At 50.1% G+C, this 20,961-nt stretch overlaps 1 protein-coding gene across 2 annotated transcripts in view; it reads left to right on the top strand.

Moving 5' to 3' along the window:
• Positions 1-17,763: 17,763 nt before the first annotated feature.
• UBE2H (ubiquitin conjugating enzyme E2 H) overlaps positions 17,764-20,961 on the top strand; it is a 70,044-nt gene continuing 66,846 nt past the window's right edge. For both annotated transcript variants that reach the window (XR_012156867.2, XM_073328926.2), the window contains exon 1: positions 17,764-18,091. Coding sequence is in view for 1 of the 2 variants with exons in the window: in XM_073328926.2 (XP_073185027.1) it covers positions 18,039-18,091 (53 nt within the window). In the remaining variant the exon portion in view is untranslated. The remainder of the gene's footprint in view (positions 18,092-20,961) is intronic.

Genomic DNA, 20,961 nt, shown 5'->3' on the forward strand with positions numbered 1-20,961 from the left:
GCAACAGAGCTGTGAGGGGGTCTGAGACTGGATGAGGAGCCCAGGAAGGGAGACTGGGACCGGGAACCAGTGGCAGGAGCAGCAGAAGGTCCTGAAAAGTGGGGAGGCCCCGCCCCCTGCACCATCCCTTCTCCCTGAGGCCCCACCCTCATGCTGCCCCTTCCCCCAAGGCCCCGCTCACGTCACCTCTTCCCCCCAAGACTATGACTCAGGCCCCGCTCGCTCCTTTCCACACACCCCTGCCCCACCCCTTCCCCCGGTCGCTTGCCCTTACGGATGGTAAAAAGTGGAAGGGCCATGGCCCCTTGCCCCTCCACCCCGTTCCGGTGCCTCTGACCAGTGGGGAGTGGAAATGTGGGCTAGGGAGGTGGGCAACTAGACGCCGGAGTGGGGGAGACAGACAGATAGGGTGAGGAACTGGGACGGGGGGATTGGGACTTGCTGGGCAAAGAGACTGGGGGTGGTAATGGAGGGGTTGGAACAGAGTCTCTGGAGGGGTGAGACTCGGAGTTGCTTGGCAAGGAGACTGGAACTGGGACGAGACGCCTGAGGAGCGGAGAATGGGTCTGGGACAAGGATGGCCCGGGTGGGGGGGGCGTGGGGGAGAACTGAGACATGGAGAGGCTGGAGGAGATGGGGCAGAAAGCATCACACACGGGGGAATGGGCAAAAGAAGCTGTGCCCATTAGACAATACTGCCCTCCAGAGCCTGGAGGGGAACCCAAGATTCCTGAGTCTCCACATTCCTCTGTCAGCAAATATCCATGAACGCCACTGGCAAAGTGTGTGGGGGAGACGCTTTAAAACTAAAAAGGGCTTTAGATCCCTTCTGAAATGTAGGCAAACAGGAGACCTCTCTGGGAACATGGGAATGGCCAGACTGGATGCACCCCATGGGACATCTAGTCCAGTGTCTGACAGAGGCCAGCATAAGACCCACTCTAGTTATGATCCAGAAGCCTGGGACTGCAGGGGGTGAGATATCTGCTGTCTGTTTTAGGTATTTTTATGAGGCCTATTACCATAGGATATGAGAGCTGTACAGTACACAAGTGATTTAGCCACACAACACCCTTGTGATAGGCAGTGTTGTTAGAGCTGTGTCAGAACCAGGATATTAGAGGCCATGGGGGGGGTGATATATCTTCTATTGGTGAGAGAGACAAGCTTTCAAGCTTACACAAAGCTCTTCGGCAGGCAGGACTGTCATCCCCATTGTACAGATGGGGAACGGAGGCACAGAGACCAAGTGATTTTGCCCAAGGTCACCCTAGGGGTCTGTGATGGGATTGAACCCAGGTCTCCTAACTCCTTACCTAGTGCCCTAACCACTGAACAATGCTGCCTCTCCACATAGGCCCCTGATCCTTCTATAAACCCTCCAGACCAAAAGCCCTGCTCACACTGGTCCCAGGAGAGGTCAAGACAGTTCTGGGGCTGGTTGAGGGCCCAAAGCTCAGAGAGGTGCAGCACTTAGGAGCCAGACGATTCAGAATTCAGACAAACAAAAGCACAGGGGCTTGGCTGGCTCAGGGAGCGACACAGGCCATTCTGCCTTGAGCCTAGGCTGGCAGTGACTGGGCGTGGTACCCGTTGATGGCTCTGCGGTGGCCCATGAGAAACTGCGTGGTGAGTCTCAGTCCAGAGCCCAGGGGGACCTGAGTCCACCTCACAGAAAGCACCAGCACAATTGGCTCCCTTTGTCGGCTGTCTCAGCAGAGAAGCCAAGGGCTGCATGGGCCTAGAGAGAGCTCCTGTGTCGTGGATGGCCGGGGTGGGGGCTGCCCAAGGGCGGCTTGCTTTGCTGCTATCAGCGCCGCGTCTGGAAGAAGACCTGCCTTCCCACATGGACCACTGCTCTGACTCAGGACAGCAATGACTCCAGACCAGTGGTTCTCAACCTGTGGCCTGTGGGCCACTTGCAGCCCAATCAGCACACAGCTGCGGCCCACGTGACACCCTCAGGGCCACACAGGCAGTACAGGATGTGGCCCACAACGGTAACTAGGTTGAGAACCACTGCTCCAGACTGATCAGGCCCAGCCCAGCGCCTTCTGTGGATCCACTGCTGTCAGCCGGGACAGACTTTCCTTTGTGGTGAGGTGGGGAGCGGCGACTGACAACCTGCTTTTATCCTGCCCCGCACCAGATGAAAGAAACAGCTGGAGGCCGCGCTCCGGATTCTGCTGCTCCATCTCTCCGGAAGGCTCTGGCTCCCTTCATTAGAGGAAGGGCTTCATTAGCGGGTGTTTGTACAGATGAGCTTCGGTGGTGATTATTCCTCCCTTCCGCAGAGTTACTGACTCACTTCTCCTGCTCCCTTTCTTCACAGCTCACCTCGAAACCTGCCTTTGCTCCGCAGCTTGAGTCGTCCCCTTCTTCCTCCTCCGCTCTCTGTGAGGCTTAGCAGCTCGGAGGGCGGAGACTAGAAAGGGCCTGTTAGCTCATTCCAGCCGTCCTCCTCCTCTCAGGGGGGAAGAGGACCCCGGCCCCCACCCTGACGGCTCATTAGGATTAGCTCCCTGCAGATCAGACGGATTCTTTGTGCTCAGGTGAAGGGGGGAGAGAAGAGAGAAAGCACGAAACATGAGTGAGAGGCCCTGAGATCGCCCCAGACTGAAGCAACTGTGGGTAATCGTTAGTGGTATAGGGGGCTGGGCAGTGGATGGGGGACTAGGACACCAGGGTTTTAGCCCCAGCTTTGCCACGGATGGGCTGCGCGACTTTGGGCAAGTCACTTCACCTCTGTGTGCTGCTGCTTTCCTGCTCGCTCTGTGTCAGTCTTGTCTCTGAGGCCTTTGGGGCAGGCACTACTGTCCTTGCTCTGTGTTTGTACTGCGCCTAGCACGGTGGGGCCCTGAACTCAGCTGGGCCCTTTAGAGTCGTGGTGGGCCACCTGTGGCCCGTCAGGGTAATCCGCTGGCGGGCCGCGAGACACTTTGTTTGCATGGGCCGTCTGCAGGCATGACCACCCGCAGCTCCCGCGGTTTGCGTTCCTGGCCAATGGGAGCTGCGGGCGGCCGGGCCTGCGGGCGGTCCATGTAAACAAAGTGTCTGGCTGCCCGCCAGCGGATTACCCTGACGGGCCACAGGTGGCCCACCACGACTCTAGGGGCTACAACTGTGATACAAGTAAATAATGACAGTGGGGGGTCAGGGGATCTCATGTAGGAGGCAGGGAATGTCAGAGGCCACAGGGGGAGCAGAGAGTGGGATCATACCATAGAGCCAGAGATGGCAAAGGCCCACTAGGTAGTTTCCAGCCTCTCTCTATTACAGTGCTCCCAACTGGTGGGTCAGTAGCTGGGCATTCCCATGCCCCAGCACAGCTGCTCCCATCTCTCTCTCTCCCCCTCACCTCCATCTGCTCTCTCTCCGAAATAGGACAAGGGGCAAATCCAGAGCCCAAGGCTCTGGCACTGGGCACTGGCAAGTCCATGGAGTAGCTGTTGGGTTACAACAGCTGGAGGTAGCCCCATACGGCCCTAACCCAACCCCATTGTTGGAGGGGATCAGGACTGGAGGATCCATGCCATGGTAGATGCTTTGGCCCCAGGCCACCTATGCACTGCACCCTGTGCAGTGCTGTACAGGGACCCCTCCCTGGAGCTGCAGAATATCCAGTTCTGGTGTTTTGGGGTCAGTGAGATGGGGGGGGGTGGGACTAATCCTGCAGTTTTCACACACGAAAACTCCACAGAAGTCAGTGGGCTGCAGGTTCAGGTGCCAGGACAATTAGCACAATTAATGGTCTGAGGTGATGATTAGCAGATCCATCAGCAGCCTGAGGCAGAATGAAGTTCTTGGGACCACAACCCCAACATTTATACCCTACTGTGGCCTCTTCATAGCCCTGCCTCGCAGAAAATCATCAGTGGTCTGGGAATAGATTTTCAGAAAGCCTTTGACAAGGGCCCTCGCCAGAGGCTCTTAAGCAAAGTAAGCTGTCATGGGATAAGAGAGAAGGTCCTCTCATGGATTGGTAACTGGTTAAAAGACAGAAAACAAAGGGCAGGAATAAATGGTCAGTTTTCAGAATGGCAAGAGGTAAATAGTGGTGTCCACCAGGGATCTGTACTAGGACTAGTGCTGTTCAACGTATTCATAAATGATCTGGAAAAAGGAGTAAACAGTGAACATTAAACAGTGTTAAAATGTGCAGACAATACAAAATTACTCAAGATAGGTAAGTCCAAAGCTGATTGTGAAGAGTTACAAAGGGATCTCACAAACCTGGGTGACTGGGCAACAAATTCCCTGTTGAAATTCACTGTTGATAAATGCAAAGTAATGCACATTGGAAAACATAATCCCAACTGTACATATAAAATGAGGGGGTCTAAATTAGTTGTTACCACTCAAGAAAGAGATTTTGGAGTCATTGTGGATAGTTCTCTGAAAACATCCACTCAGTGTGCAGCAGCAGTCAAAAAAGCGAACAGAATGTTAGGAACCACTAGGAAAGGCTTAGATAATAAGAGAGAAAATATCATAATGCCTCTGTATAAATCAATGGTACATCCCCATCTTGACTACTGGTGCAGTTCTGGTCTCCCCATCTCAAAAAGATATATTGGAATTGGAAAAGGTCCAGAGAAGGGCAACAAAAAAGATGAGGGATATGGAACTTCTTCTGTATGAGGAGAGGTTAAAAAGACCGGGACTTTTCAGTTTGGAACAGAGATGACTAAGAAGGCATATGATAGAGGTCTATAAAGTCTTGACTGGTGTGGAAAAAGTGAATAATCGTCTTAAAGAGCGTCCTTTAGTGTAATTACTGGTTTAGGGCATAAAGGGAATGCTAGGGGTGACATCTGGATTTCCATCCGGCAGCCCATACAGAGCCAAAGTGGACTTGGAGGAATACTGAGATGAATGGCAGAGCACAGATGAGAATTTAGGGCCTGACTCTCCTCTCACTTCCACTGGTGAAAATCAGCAGTAACGCCTCTGAAATCAGTGGGGCCTTGCCAGCATCATGCTGGGGGGAATGAGAGCAGATCCGACCTAGCAGAATAATTATTCACGGCACGCTGGCCACATGAGGAGCAGTATAGAGCAGGACGATGCAGGGGTTAATAACGGGATCCACATTGTTTAGGGGCACGATCCAAAGCCCACCGAAGCCAATGTCAAGCCTCTAATTGACCTCCAGGGCCTCTGGATTCAACTCTAAGCGGGGAGGAAGTGATGTGATTAGCATATCCAGTTCACCTGACTCCGCCCCGGCTCCGTCACTGATGCTCTGCGATGTTGGGTCCAATCCTGCACGGTGCCCCTGCACACCTTCAACGCCCACTGACATCCATGGACGTGGGGGGCGCTCAGTACCTCACAGGCAGCCTAGGGCCACCATCTCTCTGTGCCTTGGTTTATTCATGTGGAAAATGGGGATAATGTGACTGGCTACACCTCTGGAGGCGGACGGTGAGTGGAACTGAATGAATATTTGTGCCTGGGGCCCACAGGTGAAGGTACCAGGACGAGTGCCGATGTTTTGTACTGAGTTGCTGCTAATGGAACCTACGGCTTTTCCTGGGCTGTCTAGAGCATGGCCGGTCCAATTTGCTGGTGCCTCCAACATTGGAGGAGGAAGAGATGCAAAGGTGCGGGGCAGGCATAAACCACAGAGGGATGTGGGGGGATGAGACCAGCAGATGCCATCTGGGACAGGAGGAGAGTGGACATGACATGGCACAGGAGATCCTGCAATCACCAAGAGGGGGCTTTGGTGGCATGGGCACATGGAGCTGTGGGGGTGGGGGAAGTAACCTGAGGGCAGGGAGTGACTCCCAGAAACACATGGGCTGGTAGCAACCAGGCTGTGAACTAAGGCTCCCTCTCCTGCCTTTACCTCTACCCTGAAGGTCCCTGGGGTTCCACCTCCTGAGAGTTGTGGGGGGGCTGGAATTCCTCCCTAGATCTTGAGGGTGTCTTGACTTGCCTGCCCCCTCTACACTGTGGAGCCCCTCCCTTCTTTTGGGGGGGCAGATCTGTGGTAAGGGGAGCACCTGGAAGCATGGCTGTGCTGACCGGGGGGGGGGGGGGGGATGGCAGCACGAGTGGATCCAGGTGGCAGAGCAGAGGGCATCTGACCACATCCTCCGCTCTGCGTCCTGAAATCTGGGTGGATCAACAGATGAAGGGGGCACAGCCCCCAGCTTCTTGGGCAGGGAGATCAAATCCTGGGCCCCCATGGATGAACTGGAAGGCAACTCCATGCGCTCTGCTCTCCTGCCCAGGCTTCTCCCGCAGAGGGGCCTGTGAGTGTGACTGGCAGGAGAGGCAGACAGGGAGAATCTGTCTAGGAACCCACAGGGTGACTCTGTCGGTAAGAAGCCAGGGCTGCTCTCTGGGAGAAATCGTCTGGAACAAACACAAGGCCGGTAATAGCCCTAGTGCAGCCACGCCTGGCATTTCCCACATGCAGACCAGGTCCCTGTCACCTCCGGGGCAGATCAGGACCATGCAAAGAAAGGCAGCCGAATCGATTAGTGGAGGGGAGGGGAGTGGAGCCACAAAGGCAGCTAAAAATATAGTCATGTCTCTGCAGGGGAGGTCAAGAGAGTCTATAAATACCAAGAAGGTAACAATATCAATAACGAGAGAAGGGAATAAGATGCGGTCTCAGAGGATGAAAAGCAAAGGAGAGGAAAGCTTAGCCAATACACCAGAAGGTAGGTTTCCGTAGGAGGAAGTGTTCTCTAATGGTTAGTGCAGATGACTGTGCCCCAGGACTCCTGGGTTCTATTCCTGGCTGTGCTGCTGATTCACTGGTGACTTGGGCCAAGTTACTTCACTTCCCTGTGCCTTAATTGTTCCATCTGCAATCTTCACTGCACCTGGGGTAGGGAGGGAGGATAGAAGGGGTGAATTCATATTTGTAAAGCAGCCTAGCCAAATCTTCATGAACATCCTTACAGTACTGAAGATGATCATGAAAAAAAATTGCATCATATTCTGCTTGTTTGTTGGGTAAACATAATCATCTGACCACCCTCAGGTTAATGGGACTTTATAGGGCCGCTGTAGAGCCTTTTCCAAGCAGCACTAGTAATGTTTTATTGTTAACATTATTTTATTATATACAGAAATCTATATTAAGGTTGCATAGTTAAATACACAAAAGTTAGGACATGCCAAGATAAGGTGGCCCACATAACCTTAACTCTGCCCACTTGTATGTCTGCATTACACTACAGTCTATAATTATGTGATCACAAACTGGACCAGATCTTCATTCCACCTACTTTGTCCTTCTCCTGTGGCACAAAGCTACCAGAAAACCAGTGGAGTTCGCCAGCTCAGGATTCCCACCTGCCTCCAGGTAGCATAGAGCCATTATAGCCAGCTTGATATCCCCACCTCCCTGCCTCCAGCACAGGAGATGTGGCTAGGTGGATGGGGAGTGGCCAGCATGAGGGTTTTCTCTGGTATAATTGCATCAATGCAGTACAACTGGTGAGAATTTTCCCAGTGTAGACAGGCCCCATAACTGCTTCCTCCTAGTACAAAAGTGAGTGAGTGGGTAAATGCCAAGCGGATCAGAGAATGAGAAATATGGCAGAGACAATGGAAAAAAGGAAGGTAGAGGGAGAAGTGAAATTAAGCAGAGAGCAAAAGCTATTGGCTGGGGGAATGAAGTCCTTGTGGTTAAGGAATTAGACAATGGGGATTCTATTCCAGGTTCTGCCATAGACTCACTGCGTGACTTTCTGCAAGTTATTTGGAGTGCAGAATCACTCTGAAAAGTGACTCTCTCACAAGGATGTTGGGGCTCCTGTGTTTATTGTGTCTCCAGAACAAATGCACTGTTTTGGTTAGTTTATTGTTCTTAGCTGCCAGCTCAGCAAACCCCACATGGGATCTGAGACTCAAGCTGGGTTTTAGCTTCTGCATGCATTATCATTGCAGTGCTCAGATACTACAGGAAGGCACAACCGGAAGGACCGTGGCAAGATGTGCTAGATGCTGTGACCCCGTCCCATGCCCACACCAATGCAGAGACTGGCGCAGAGATGGAGGTGGATGGACAGGGCTTGTCCATCCAGATGCTTGGATGGCCAGGGGACAGTTTGGGGAACTTAAGAGATGCATAGGCCTTCTGCTGGCCCTCTGCATGGGGTGGATTCCCACAGTGACTGGTGTGCAAGTGTCTGGAGGCTGGGAGGCCTGAATGTTAACAGCAGCTGGCCCTGAGTGCTAGGAGCAGTTACAGAAATGTTGGGTGGGATTTTCCAAAGTGCTTAGTCTTGGCCTAATTCTGCTCCCAAGGGAGTTAATGGCAAAACTGTGGAGTATGTCCACACTGCAGCTAGGAGCAAGTCCCCCAGCCCCGGTTAACGGACTTGTCCTTGCAGGGCTCATGCTAGTGTGCTACAAACAGCTGTGTGGATATTGCAGCCCTGGTGGAGGCTGGGGCTAGCCACCCAAACTCAGACCCAAAGGGCGGGGCAGCGAGTTGTATGGGCCTGTGGTGCCCAGGCTCCAGCAATATTCAGGGCCTGGGGGCCCAGCTCCACCAATGTTTGGGGCCGGGTCTCTTCCCCGGCCCCACCGGCCGTCCCTGCGCACCTCCCCCGAGTGTCCCCCGGCCGGCCCCCCCTTGCTACCCCGGCGCACCTCCCTGGAGCAGTGTCTGGACCCTGTCTCTCCCCTGCAGCTCCATGCTGCCTCCCTGCATCAACTGCCACCGCAGGATCCTAGTGCCCCCCATCCACTACTGCCAGGGCAGCCTGACCCTGAGCCTGCCCTTGCCCCTCAGACCCTTTCATTTTCCAGCGGGACCCTCCACCAGCACAGGGGGCCCCCCACCCGCAGTCACCACTCCTACCCCACGCTGGACAAGGGGAAGCCCCACCCCCAGTGAAGCTACAGTGAGGGGCAGCAGCAGGGGAGGAGGCCACACGTGATGGCAGCCCCCCTGGCACCCACCACAGGGGAGGTGAGGGGGCTTCCTGTACCTGAGAGGGGCCCTAGGAGCACGTGCAGTGACAGTGGTGCGAAGTGAGTGTGGAGCAGGGGGGAAGTGGGGGGGCCCTCCCCCGGAGCTCACTGCTGCCTGCGTGGAGAGGGCTGGGGGGAATCCTCCTCTCTGGCCCTTGCCCCGGGGCAGCCTGTCTGCACCCCAAACTCCTCATCCCCAGCCCCGTCCCACCCCAGAGCCCACACCCCCGGCCAGAGCCCTCACCCCCTGCACCCCAACCTTCTGCCCCAGCCCTGACCCCCTCCTACACCCCAAACCCCTCATCCCCAGCCCCACCCCAGAGCTCGCACATTTTTACATTATTTTAAAAAATATCCCGTAACGCCTCGCTTAACGTGGTCGTTCTGTTCCTGAAAAATGCTACTTTAAGTGAAACGATGTAAAGCTAATCCAATTTCCCCATAAGAATGAATGTAAATAGGGGGGTTAGGTTCCAGGGAATTTTTTTTTTTTGCGGGCCAAAAGACTATATTTTATATGTACACACAGTATCAGTTTTAAACAAACAATTGAATACTGTACACAGCCATGATGATTGGGAAGCTTGGTTGAGGGGGTGGAGTCAGAGGGGGAGATGGTTCCCAGGGAATGCCTTACTGCTAAATGATGAACTAGCACTCGGCTGAGCCCTCAAGGGTTAACACATTGTTAATGTAGCCACACACTCTATAAGGCAGCAGGAATGGGCAGAGGCCCGAGGGGGAAGACAGCATGGCAGAGAGAGACAGAGACACACACCCTGTGCGTGAGAGAGAGACTTTGAGACAGGTTTCAGAGTAGCAGCCGTGTGAGTCTGTATTCGCAAAAAGAACAGGAGGACTTGGGGCACCTTAGAGACTAACAAATTCATTTGAGCATGAGCTTTCGTGAGCTACAGCTGGGAGTGCTGGTAGCATAGGGCCTGAGGAGGAAGTCTACACAGCCAGACAATCCTGCTGTCAGGGTGCCAATGCCTGAGATGATGGGGCATCCAGGATTTCCAGGTTTATGGATCTTGGGTAGCAGATAGAATACCCCAGGTCGGGGTTCCACACAGACACCCCCCCCCTGCTCTCCTGCTGGTAATAGCTCACCTTAAGTGATCACTCAGTTGTTACCGTGTGTATGGTAACACCCATTGTTTCATGTTCTCTATGTATATAAATCTCCCCACTGTATTTTCCACTGAATGCATCCGGTACTTTGAGACAGCAGCTGCTGCCAGCAAGCTCCCTCCATTCTGAGCCCTGTCGTGTCCCCCCCTCAGCTCTGTGGAGATGGGGGAGGGCAGGAACGGGGGAGGGGGACACCCTGACATCAGCACCCCTCTTCCCCTCCTCCCCCGCACAGCAAGCAGGAGGCTCGGGGAGCAGCTCCAAGGCAGAGGGCAGGAGCAGCACATGGCAGTGGGGGGAGGGACAGCTGAACTGCCAGCAATTGATAGCCTGCTGGACGGCTGCTGCACAGGGAACTTAGGGGAGCTGATAGGGGGGCTGCCAGCCCACCCTGGTTCCAAGCCCCCACCACTAGTGCCCCAAGGGGCTGCTCCTTCTGCAAGCAGTGGGCAAAGCAGGTGGCTGCCAAACAACACTATACGGAGCATCGCACAACTTTAAACGAGCCTGTTCCCTAATTCAGAGGTTCTCAAACTGTGGTTTGTGGACCTCCAGTGGTCTGCGGGCTCCATTCAGGTGGTCCATGGATAGTTCCCTCTAAGGTGCACTCCTGGGCGGCCGCACACGAGAGAATGAAGGGCCACCCACCTAATTAGTGGAGCCGCACAGGTGCCTAGGTGCCTAGACCCTGAAGTCTAGGTCCACTAACTAGGTGCCTAGACCCTGAAGAAGATGCACATGTAAGGTGAGGTGGTGGCCTTGGGGGGAATAGGGGGTAGCTGGGAAGGGGCAGTGGGGTGAGAAGAGGGGTGGGGGGAATTTGGGACATGCAGGGCTACAGCAGCCAGAGAAAGAGGCTCCAGGGTTGCGGCTGCTGGGGAGAGATCCCCTTTGCTCCCAGCTTCAGCTCTGTGGCTGCTGTGGCAGGGGAGAGCCCCCCCTCGTTTCCAGCCCGAGCTCAGGGGCTCCTGCAGTGGGGGAGAGAGGGAGAGAACCCCACTTCTTCCCAGTCCCAGCTTGGGGGCTGCTACGGTGGGGGAGAGGGCACATCCATCGCATTAGAAAAGTTAAGACTACTGAAATTAAAATATGAGTTGTCTGCTTTTATGTGTAGAACAAAAAAAGTTTCTTATTATTAAGGGGGTTTTTTTATATAGCACTTTTATCCAAAGCGCTTTACAATAGTTAGCTAATGGTACAAACAACATTTGGGAAGATCATTAAGTGGTCCGCCAAGACCCTCAGCAATTTTCAAGTGGTCTGCGGAAAAAAAAGTTTGAGAGCCACTGCTCTAATCGATCAGCAACATAACATCAAAACAATGTTAACCGGGACGACTTTAAGTGAGGAGTTACTTTATATTGGCTTACAGGGCAGGTGCGGGGACGGACGGAGACTTGGACCTCTTCTGGGCACCACCAAAAATGATACAAACCTGCCGCCCCTGCCAAAGGATGGGGTGGGCTTGAGCTTAGATGGCTAGCCCAAGCCTCTTGCTGGTGCTACAATGTCCACACATGCTAACACAAGCCCTGCTAGCACAAGTCTGTCTACCCAGGCTCACTCTAGCTGCCATGTAGACTTACCCATTATGACTTCAATGGGAAGATCAGCATCTGAAGATGCTGGATGCTGTAGACTTCTCCCAGCTGTTGAAGGGTATATGGGAATCTTCCCAAGATGTCTTCGATTTGACACATACCAAGCCATGGAGGCTCGGCAACCACTGCACAGCAAAACCAAGCTCCTTGGAGTAGGCAGTAAGTGTTTCGTGGTGACCACTTTACGGCCGCAACATCACAAGGTATTTTAACAAATCTGTGGTCACTTTGTGGACCTTCACACTTGTCACTGTGTGCTGCACACCGGGCCCCCTCAGAAGTCCAGAGAGGCCCAGGCCACTTCCAGCTTTTGAGGCCCCTAGTCATAATAAAAATAAAAAATGACGATACATGAAAACAAAATAAGGCACCGAAAAAAGGGTGAGACATAATTTGAATATTTTTTTATTTAACAAATGCTTTTCTAGCCTTTTTCTGTGCAAATGCACTAATTATTGAGGGAAAATCTAGCTTTTGTGCAATGTCACAGTTGATATTAAACATGGCGAGCCCTTTCAAACACTCTTGTCCCAGAGTTGAACGGTGATAGTTCTTTACCTGCTTCAACGCATTGAAGGTGTGATCACCTGAAGCCACTGATGCAGGCAAACTGACAAAAATACACAATGCAATTGTGATATTAGGAAACACCCCAGGGAGTCCAAGTTTGAGTATTTCTTGAAGCAATTCCTTTGGCTTGCAATCCAATTTAAAGTTTGTGGAATATATTTGTTTGAGGAAGATGACCTCATCACTGAGATCTTTTGAGATTTCTTTGTTGTACTGTTGCTGAAATTGTTCAGCTGCAGAAAGTAGATCTTCAATACTCTGTCTGTTGAACTGCCAAAGAAACCCCAAAAGTGTACAAATTAGTCGCAGTGACTCAAATTGACGTGTAAGACCTGATTGAATAGAGTCAATGATGACAAGGAAGACATTGTCCCTATAGTGCTGCTTGGCATCGGATTCAGTAGGTAACTCAGATGAAATGCCAATATTCTGTGTTACTAATTTGGACTCAGTCAGGATCGCATCCCGTTGTTCACGAATCTGTTGAATGTCAGTGATAGGACTTTCAATGTTATCCCTCTCAACATCAAGTGTAGCATTGCATGCTTCCATTACCAGATTAGTTTGGTGGATCATTGTAAGTAGCTTCATCCACAAAGATGACATCACAATGCATTCAAATTTGGACATGTGCTTCTGAATAGACTGAAGTTCTGTTCGAGCCTGTGCAGTGAGATTGAGAGATTCAAGCTCATTTAAAGCCTTTCTCACAGAATTCAAATGCCACGCAACTGGCTGAACACCATCAATCCACGCAGACCATCTAGGTCTGGACATCCCATGCAGTGAAACAGGAAGATATTGCTTCAGAATTTCCCACCTTTGTGGACTGCTACTGAAGAGACTGTACATTTGCTGAACAGTTCCAAAGTAAGTAATTGCCTCCTTGCATGATTCAGCACAGTCAACACCTACAAGGTTTAGTGTGTGCTTTCCACAGCTGGAGAAAATACAGTTTGAATTATGCTCAAGCAGAACTGCTTGTACACCTATGTACTTCCCGGCCATATTAGATCCATTGTCATAGGCTTGACTAATGCAGACTTGAAAATCTAACTTAAAACCTTCTAGAATTGCTAGTACTCGAGCAGCAATTTCTTTTCCAGTTTTTCTTGTGAAATTATTAAACAAAATAAACCTTTCTTCAATTGAAAATTTTGAGCTTCCTACAATCTTAACATATCAAATAACCACAGTAGTCTGTTCTTTGTGAGAACAATCTGGAGTGGCGTCAACAATGATTGAAAAATACTTGGCATTTCGACTCTCATCAAGAATTGTTTGTATGAATGACCCACATAGCTCAATAAACTCGTTTTGTATGCACGTGGAGAGATAATGGACTTGCATGCGCTTTTGACTCTCTTGCGATTCTCAAACACATTTAACATGCTCTGATAAAAGTGGGTCATATTTGCTGAGGAGTTCAACTATGCCTAGAAAGTTGCCATTTGCATGATCACCAATACATTGACTGGAACCAAAGAAAGCCAATCCCCGCTCAGAAAGAAAAAGGATGACATTCAGGATGCGCTTAAGACGTTTTTTCCAGTTATTAGTTTCTGTAGAGAGTTCAGTCAAGAGTAAATTCTCAACTGACCTTTCAGCTGATGCTGCCCTACTGGCTGATTTCCATGCAATATAGTTTTCTCTGTGTGACGTTGAACTCTCATGGGATAGTATTCCGTCTTTCAACTCCCTCCAACCTCTGTTGATGCTCCATCCTGATTGATCAGAGAGAACTGATGCATTTGCAGCACTTTTGTTCAAAAAGCAGGGTGCAAAGTACAGAGATTGTTTTTCCGTAGTCCAGCATCACCAATCTCTTGTGTAGGTCTCACCATTTGGAAGAGTCTTTGTCAGCAAACGAGTAGGGAAAGCATGATTATCAGCATCTCATGGAATGTTACTTGGAATTTCAAAACAACTAGTTTGAAGAAAAGATTGCATTTAGGCAGCATTGCTCTTGTCAATAATTCCAATGTCAGCCACAGTCAAATCTGTAGTAGTCATGAATTGCTCTTGCTACGCAAGATCTACATCTTCCTGTTGCTGTTGAGTTTCTTGGTCATACATAGGATCTTCTGCTGCAACTGTTACTGTTGGCACATCTCCTTCTTGACTAGTGTCCTCATGTTCAGGTATTGGCATTAAAATATTACCTGTGGCAGTTGTGGAGTTTTCATTATCTGTAGCGTTGTTTGTTGGGTAAGGTGTGTTTTCCAGTGGTTTGAGAAATGAAGTTATTGGCTTTGAGCTCTTAGCTGCTGCTTCACTCAATTGTTTTCGCCGTCTCTTGCTTGCACCACTTTCTAATCTCCTCTTCAGAGTGATCTATCTGGTCAATATGTAGCCTATCCACACTTGAAATAGTCTGCTGTAAATAAGTAGCTTATCTACACTTGAAATCTTCTACTGTAAACATGTACACAAATGCTGAAAAGACTTAAAGCAAAGGAATACTAATTAAGAACACAAAATTAAACAGTCAGACAGGTTATTATCCTTATCACTGAATCAAAACTCAAGTACGCAAGGTATAATATAACAGGCTGAGCTGAATACAAAGGGATGACATATATATAGTAAACACAGACACGGATATAGTCGGAGGGATAATGTCCAAAAATTTCAAACTTGTGTTCTCACGAAACTCACTGTACAAGATTGTCCTCACAAATTTTCCCTTGAATCTGGGCCTACAGCCTACAAAAGCCTATGATGATGGCCAAGCTACCAAGCTAGGGCTCAACCAACCAACCAGTCACCTCTCTTAGCTACCATATAAGATAAAAATGAGGAATTCTCACACATAATTCCTTAGTCAACTAGACGTAAAACTATAAAGACACTAAAATGTAACAATTCTCTCTCTTTCAACACGCACTTGATCCAGCACCAGCCACTAGTAGTGGTTTGTTTATAGAATCCGCTGATCTGAGAGGACAGGTTCATCATGGTCTAATCTTGCGCCATCAGAACCGATATATTTTTATTAATATTTATGAACATTTTTAACTCTTTAACATGACAAAATCTATATCAGTTAACAAAAAAAAATTATGTTTTTTACCAAATCAAATCTCTTATTTGCTTAAATCTGCAGCTCAAAGCTGAGAGTGTGTGTCACATTTTGGTCCAATAGGGATGCACAAAAAAACAAGTTGCGAAACTTAACAAATGCCAAAAAATTAACAAGTGTCTAAATTTGAGGCCCACTTTGAGCTTGAGGCCCAGGCCAAATGGCTCTCCTGGCCCCCCTGTGATTGGCCTTGCTGCACACTACAGACACTCATGCTATGTCCACACTTAAAAAGCAACAGCTGCAGTGCTGTAGCATGTCAGTGTAATCACTTACTACAGCGATGGAGGGGTTCTCCCGTCGCTGTTATTAATCCAGGTGGTACCTGGGTCGATGGAAGGTTAGGTCAGGGGGTTTGGTCCTCTTAACTATGTCCCTTGAGGGTGTGGATTTTTCACATCCCTGAGAGATGTAGCTATGCCCATGTAAGATCAGTGTAGATCAGCCCTCAAAGCTTCACAGCGATGACTGGAACAGAGCTCTGATCCACCTGCTCTAAAAGTACCAACCCCCGCCACTTGAGCTTGAGGAGAATCTCACTTAGCGATCTAGGGCCTCTGAGTGCATAGGACCAATTCCATTCAGTAGAAGGTGCCTACACACGCTCTGCAGTCTTCACACAGTGTTTAGATTTCTGTAGTAACTTTTATCCAACAATTTCCACATGCTTTACAAACTTTCATTAACTTAGTCACACAATCCCCTGTTCCAAGAGGCAGGTAAGTATTATTCGCTGTATTTTTCAGGTGGGTAAACTGAGGCACAGTTAAATGATCGGCCCAAAGTCCATCACAGAGGTGGGAGTAGAACTTAGGTGTTCCAGCCCCCATGTCTTAACTACACAGCCTTTCTTTCCACTTTGGCATATTAATCAGAATGTTATTAATTTTGCAGTAGAGTCAATTGGAGAAGCTCATTCATTGGTAACATTCGACTCTGCTCTGTGTCCCTGTTCCTGCTCCGCTAACAGCCTGTATATAAAGGGTTGGACAGGCATAAGAATACATTTCCCAGATCGCAACACTCTAAGGTCACACAAGGTCGAACAGCTGTTCATTCCCATATGCTGCTCAGTTGTACCGGATTATGAGAGATATCACTCATTCCAGCCTCTCGCTCCGATCGGTGTCCCTTGCACATGGACCCTGCATTACTTCTCTGTAAATTATTGACAGTCGGAAAAGCAGAAACCAGAAACTGAGCTGGTGGAAAATGTGATAAACCTCCATGGAACAAGTCACACGTTAATAAATGCTGAAACCCACCTACTGGGGCTGCGAGACTCTTCCCCATGTCAGGATATGTATGGAGTCAATCGTGAATTTCTTGTGTGGTGTGAATACAGTGTGTATTGACAGTCCAATAATACCCCGCTTGCAACAAGATATTGCTATATTTATTATGCCTCACAAAACCTGTGTGAGGAAGGTGTGGGTAAAAGTTGATTTTCACAGAAGACTTAGAGACACACTAAATGTTCACAAACCAGGGGTTCCAAAAATATGGACGGCATCAGGGTGAGGGACGTAAACGAATATGGGAGTAAAGAGAGTTTGGAAAATTGAAGTTTACAAAAATGGGATCTCCCTGCAGTAGCCTCACTTTGCAGATGGGGCATAGAGTGGCTAAGTGACTTGCCCAGCAGCGGAGTCAGTCATGACACTGGGCATAGAAGCCGGGAATCTAACTGCCAGACTATCCCACCCTCCGAATGGAATCCAGGGGGCCATGGCTTGTCTCTCACCAAACCCTAGCGCTACCAGCTAAGCAGAACACAAACAAGGGTGGAAACCATGACTGCACACAGATGAAATCTGGGCCAGCAGCAGGCTGTCATTGTGCAGACACAAGATAACATCTTTTATGGGAGCCACTTGTCAGTGGGTGAAAGAGACAAACTTCCAGAAAACTCCTCTGCAGGTGTCAGAAATAACAAATTTATTAAAGCATAAGCTTTTGTGAACTACAGCTCACTTAGCTCACACTCTAATAAATTGGTTAGTTTCTAAGGTGCCACAAGTCCTCCTGTTCTTTCTGTGGATACAGACTAATACGGCTGCTACTCTGAAAGGTGTCAGAATGTATATGCACCTAGGTACCAGGTTGCTTTGGGAAAACCTGGGTCTCACCCTACAATTTTAGGCAGGGGGGAAACAGGGGCTTTAACACCTGCAAGAAAAGTATTCAGGCTCTATTATAGAGGAGGCATCGAACCCGCAGCTTTAACGTACTTAAAGTGCGTCTAACTCACTGCTCCCCCAGGCTGGGCCACACACTTCTTATGCCTACAGCGCCTTGCTCAAGCACATCCTTCTCCCGGGGGAGGCGGAGACTACAGCTCCCAGCAGTCAGCGGGGGCGGCGCGCTCTACGCGCTTGCGTCACGCGCCGCCCCGCCAATCGGGGCGGGCCTGGGCGGTGAGGTCACTGTGTGTGACGTCAGGGGCCCAGAGAGAGGCTCTCCGGCAGAGGCGAGCGGAGCTGGGCTCGGGGCTGAGGGGAGAGCGAGTCGGAGCTGGGGGAGGCAGGAGCGGCCAGGCCCCGCCAGCCGCCGCCGCAGCAGCAGCCGCCAGCGGGTCGGTGCCCGGCGCCCCCCCCCCCCCGCGGGGAGCCGCCCCTGCCGGGTCTCCCCCCCCGCCCCCCCGCAGCCCGGAGGAGCCGGGGCTCTGACAGCCCGCGAGGAGGAGCCGGGCAGCCGGGGGCACCATGTCCTCCCCCAGCCCGGGCAAGAGGCGGATGGACACCGACGTGGTCAAGCTGTATCCTTCCCGCGCGGGGGGCGGCCCCTGTGGAGGGGAGGGGGAGAGACCCCCATGTCCCTCTGTGGGGGGGTGACTCCCCCCCCCCGTGTTACCCTGTGCGTGGGGGGGGGGAAAGAAACCCTCCCCCATTTCATGAGTGTGAGGGGGGAGAAAGAGAAAGAGAGAGAGACCCTCCCCCATCTCATGGGGGGGGGAGAGAGAGAGATCCCCCATCCCCCTGTGTGTGGGGGGAGACCTCACAGGGAGGAGGGGGAGAAAGGCCTCCCCCCTTGGACAGTGGGGGGAGGGGAAAGAGAGAGTCCCCATCCCCCTGGGTGGAGGAGAGAAACCCCTGTGAGGAAAATACTGGGGGCGAGAGACCCTCCTCTTCCCCCCCCCCGCCCCCGCCATGGTGTACAATTGCTGGGGTCAGTCCCTCTGATCTCCCATGGTGAAGGGGAGAGAGAGCACCCCTGTGAAACCAGCTCCCTCTGTGGAGGGAGAGGGTGAAACTTCCCTAGACCAGCCCTGCTTCTGGGGGACCCCCTTGCAAACACCTCCCCAACGCCAGCCATTCGCTCTCTGCTGAGGAGAGGCCTGCTACAAACACAGACCCCTCTCCCCCAGTCCTGGGGACTCCAGATCTCTCTCTCTCCCAGCCTGAGCTTCCCCCCAAACAGCAGATCCCTCAGCCTAAGGCCTGAAGAGACTCAGCCTGGGGGATAGAGGGTACCCCAACCACCTATCCTGGGGGGAAATTAGTACCTTTAAGGAGTGGGGCAGTGGGGCAGGATCCTTCAGTCCAGCCTAGGGCAACTCCTTTTCCTCCCCCTGGGATTGTGACTTCCCCCAGGGTAAGGGAAAGACCCCCCCCCCCCGACTCCCCATCAGATATTATGACAGCTGGTGGTCGGCCTTGGAAGGAGTATTTCAAAGGAATATTTCCCCCCCTTTCCAGATGGCACCTTCACCCGTGGCTCCCCTCTTTCTCCCAGCCCCCTTCCCTGGAATGTAGTTCAACAGCTTAGGGTTGTGAGGAGTGGGGCTGAGAGAATGGGGTGGTCTTGTCTAATAGCCACAGCCTAGAAAAAACCTTTTGTGATGTTTATTATTATTTACTCCATGGTTTCAGCCTGCAGTTCCCAAAGCTTCTGGTGCCAGCCTAGGGATTTGTGGCGATTTTATTTTATTTTAATTTTTGGGGGGGGCGGGGGAGCCTAGTTTGCTACAAACCAGAAATAAGGTGCCACGGAGTGGGAAGAAGGGGTTTCAGTGCAATTGAAAAGTCTCTCTCTCTTCCCCTCCTCCCCCCCTTCCCTTCTTGCTAAAGGTTTTGTTTATGTAACACTCCAGTTTAGGGTAGGTTTTTTTCTTTCCTAATGGATCTATTTTTATTTTTCTCAGTATTTTTATTCTCACCCCTCATAGGATGGTGTATCCCTCTCTTTTGCTGTCTGGAGTGTGGGTGGCTTTTGAAATATCATTGGGAATTCGATTATAGAATTATTTTATTAATAGTTTTGTTTACGTGGTGGTGGTGGGGAGAACTGACATAACCAACTGAAATGCTTTCAGGAATATTTACTCCCCCAGGAGAATTTAGGAGTGCGGGATCTGTTTTTTGATTGTGGTAGGAAGGTTGGGGGTTGATAAACAGACCTGATTTAGTTGCTAGAGGCAGAGATAAACAAACTTATTTGGATTTTGTGCTTTAAAAGAAGGGGTGAAATCAACAGCACTAATGTTTATAGCATGAGGACAATTTACCCAAAGAAAATTTGTTAATGTTTTGTGTGCATGTTTTAATACAAAGCTTCTGTTTATTTTTAATGTTGTTTTTAGCAAATAGGAAATGACTACCCTTCATGGTAGAATCTGAGCTATTTTTATTCTGGAGTTTAGAATTACAACATGTCATACCCTCCCAAATGCAAATTTCAATTGATAGTTAATTTCACCAGGGGGAGGGTTGAGAACTCCAGCTGTTTAGTGGAAATAATCCTCATTGTGTATAATTTTTGAAGAGGACTGTGCTGGAGTGGGGATGAGGCCCATTATGACCTGATGCATTTTCTCCCCTACTTTTTTTTTCTGCTTGGTAGCTGACATCTAGAATGACTAAAGCATTTTAGGAGACAAAGCAGTTTTTTGGTATATTTATGGCTTGGTGGTAGATGAAGAGAAGTAAATAGGTTGACATTCCTCCCAATCCAAATTAGTTTCCGATCTCCTGCTCTCTTTTCCTGTGACAAAAGAATCCAGAGGCTTTTTAAAACTGTAGCTCTTATTATTGTTACCCCCGTGTTCTTGGTATTTGAGACAGGGGTAGATCGGTTTGTTTCTTGTGGACAGCAAAGTTAGGAAGTTTTGTATGTCAGATGACTCTCTTCTCTACCTTCCTCCTTCCCCAGTCTTTTTGTTTGTCTGGCTTTCCTTCATATCTCTGGGCCTACACTCTGAATTCATCCTAAACAACTGAGCCACTTCATTTTTCTGTGTAGTCCTCCTATCTGTAAACAGATCTACACATTATCTGAAGTAAGTGTGTGTTTGAGGGGTGCGGGCGGGTTGGGGATTGAAGCTGTTTTCTAGTGGTGAATAAATGAGAGAGAACTGGACTGAAGGAATGTACTTGAATGTGGCTTGAATTTTTTTTGTTTGCTGCCATTTTCATTACAATCTCCCATTTCAGCTTCTCTTTAATGTCTCTAGTATATAATCATGGCATAGATTTACAGCCTGCCAAGAGTTACCTTGTCTAGGAAGGGGCTAGAGAGCAAGTTACAAGTCTGCTGCTTTTTACTGCTCTGACAGGTTTAGGAGAGGAGTGGAGTCCTTCTTTATTATTCCTATTTTCAATCCCAACACGTCCATGTCCTTTTGTAGAT

The sequence above is a fragment of the Lepidochelys kempii genome, chromosome 1 (genome assembly GCF_965140285.1).
Source record: "Lepidochelys kempii isolate rLepKem1 chromosome 1, rLepKem1.hap1, whole genome shotgun sequence".
Classification (NCBI taxonomy): domain Eukaryota; kingdom Metazoa; phylum Chordata; order Testudines; family Cheloniidae; genus Lepidochelys; species Lepidochelys kempii.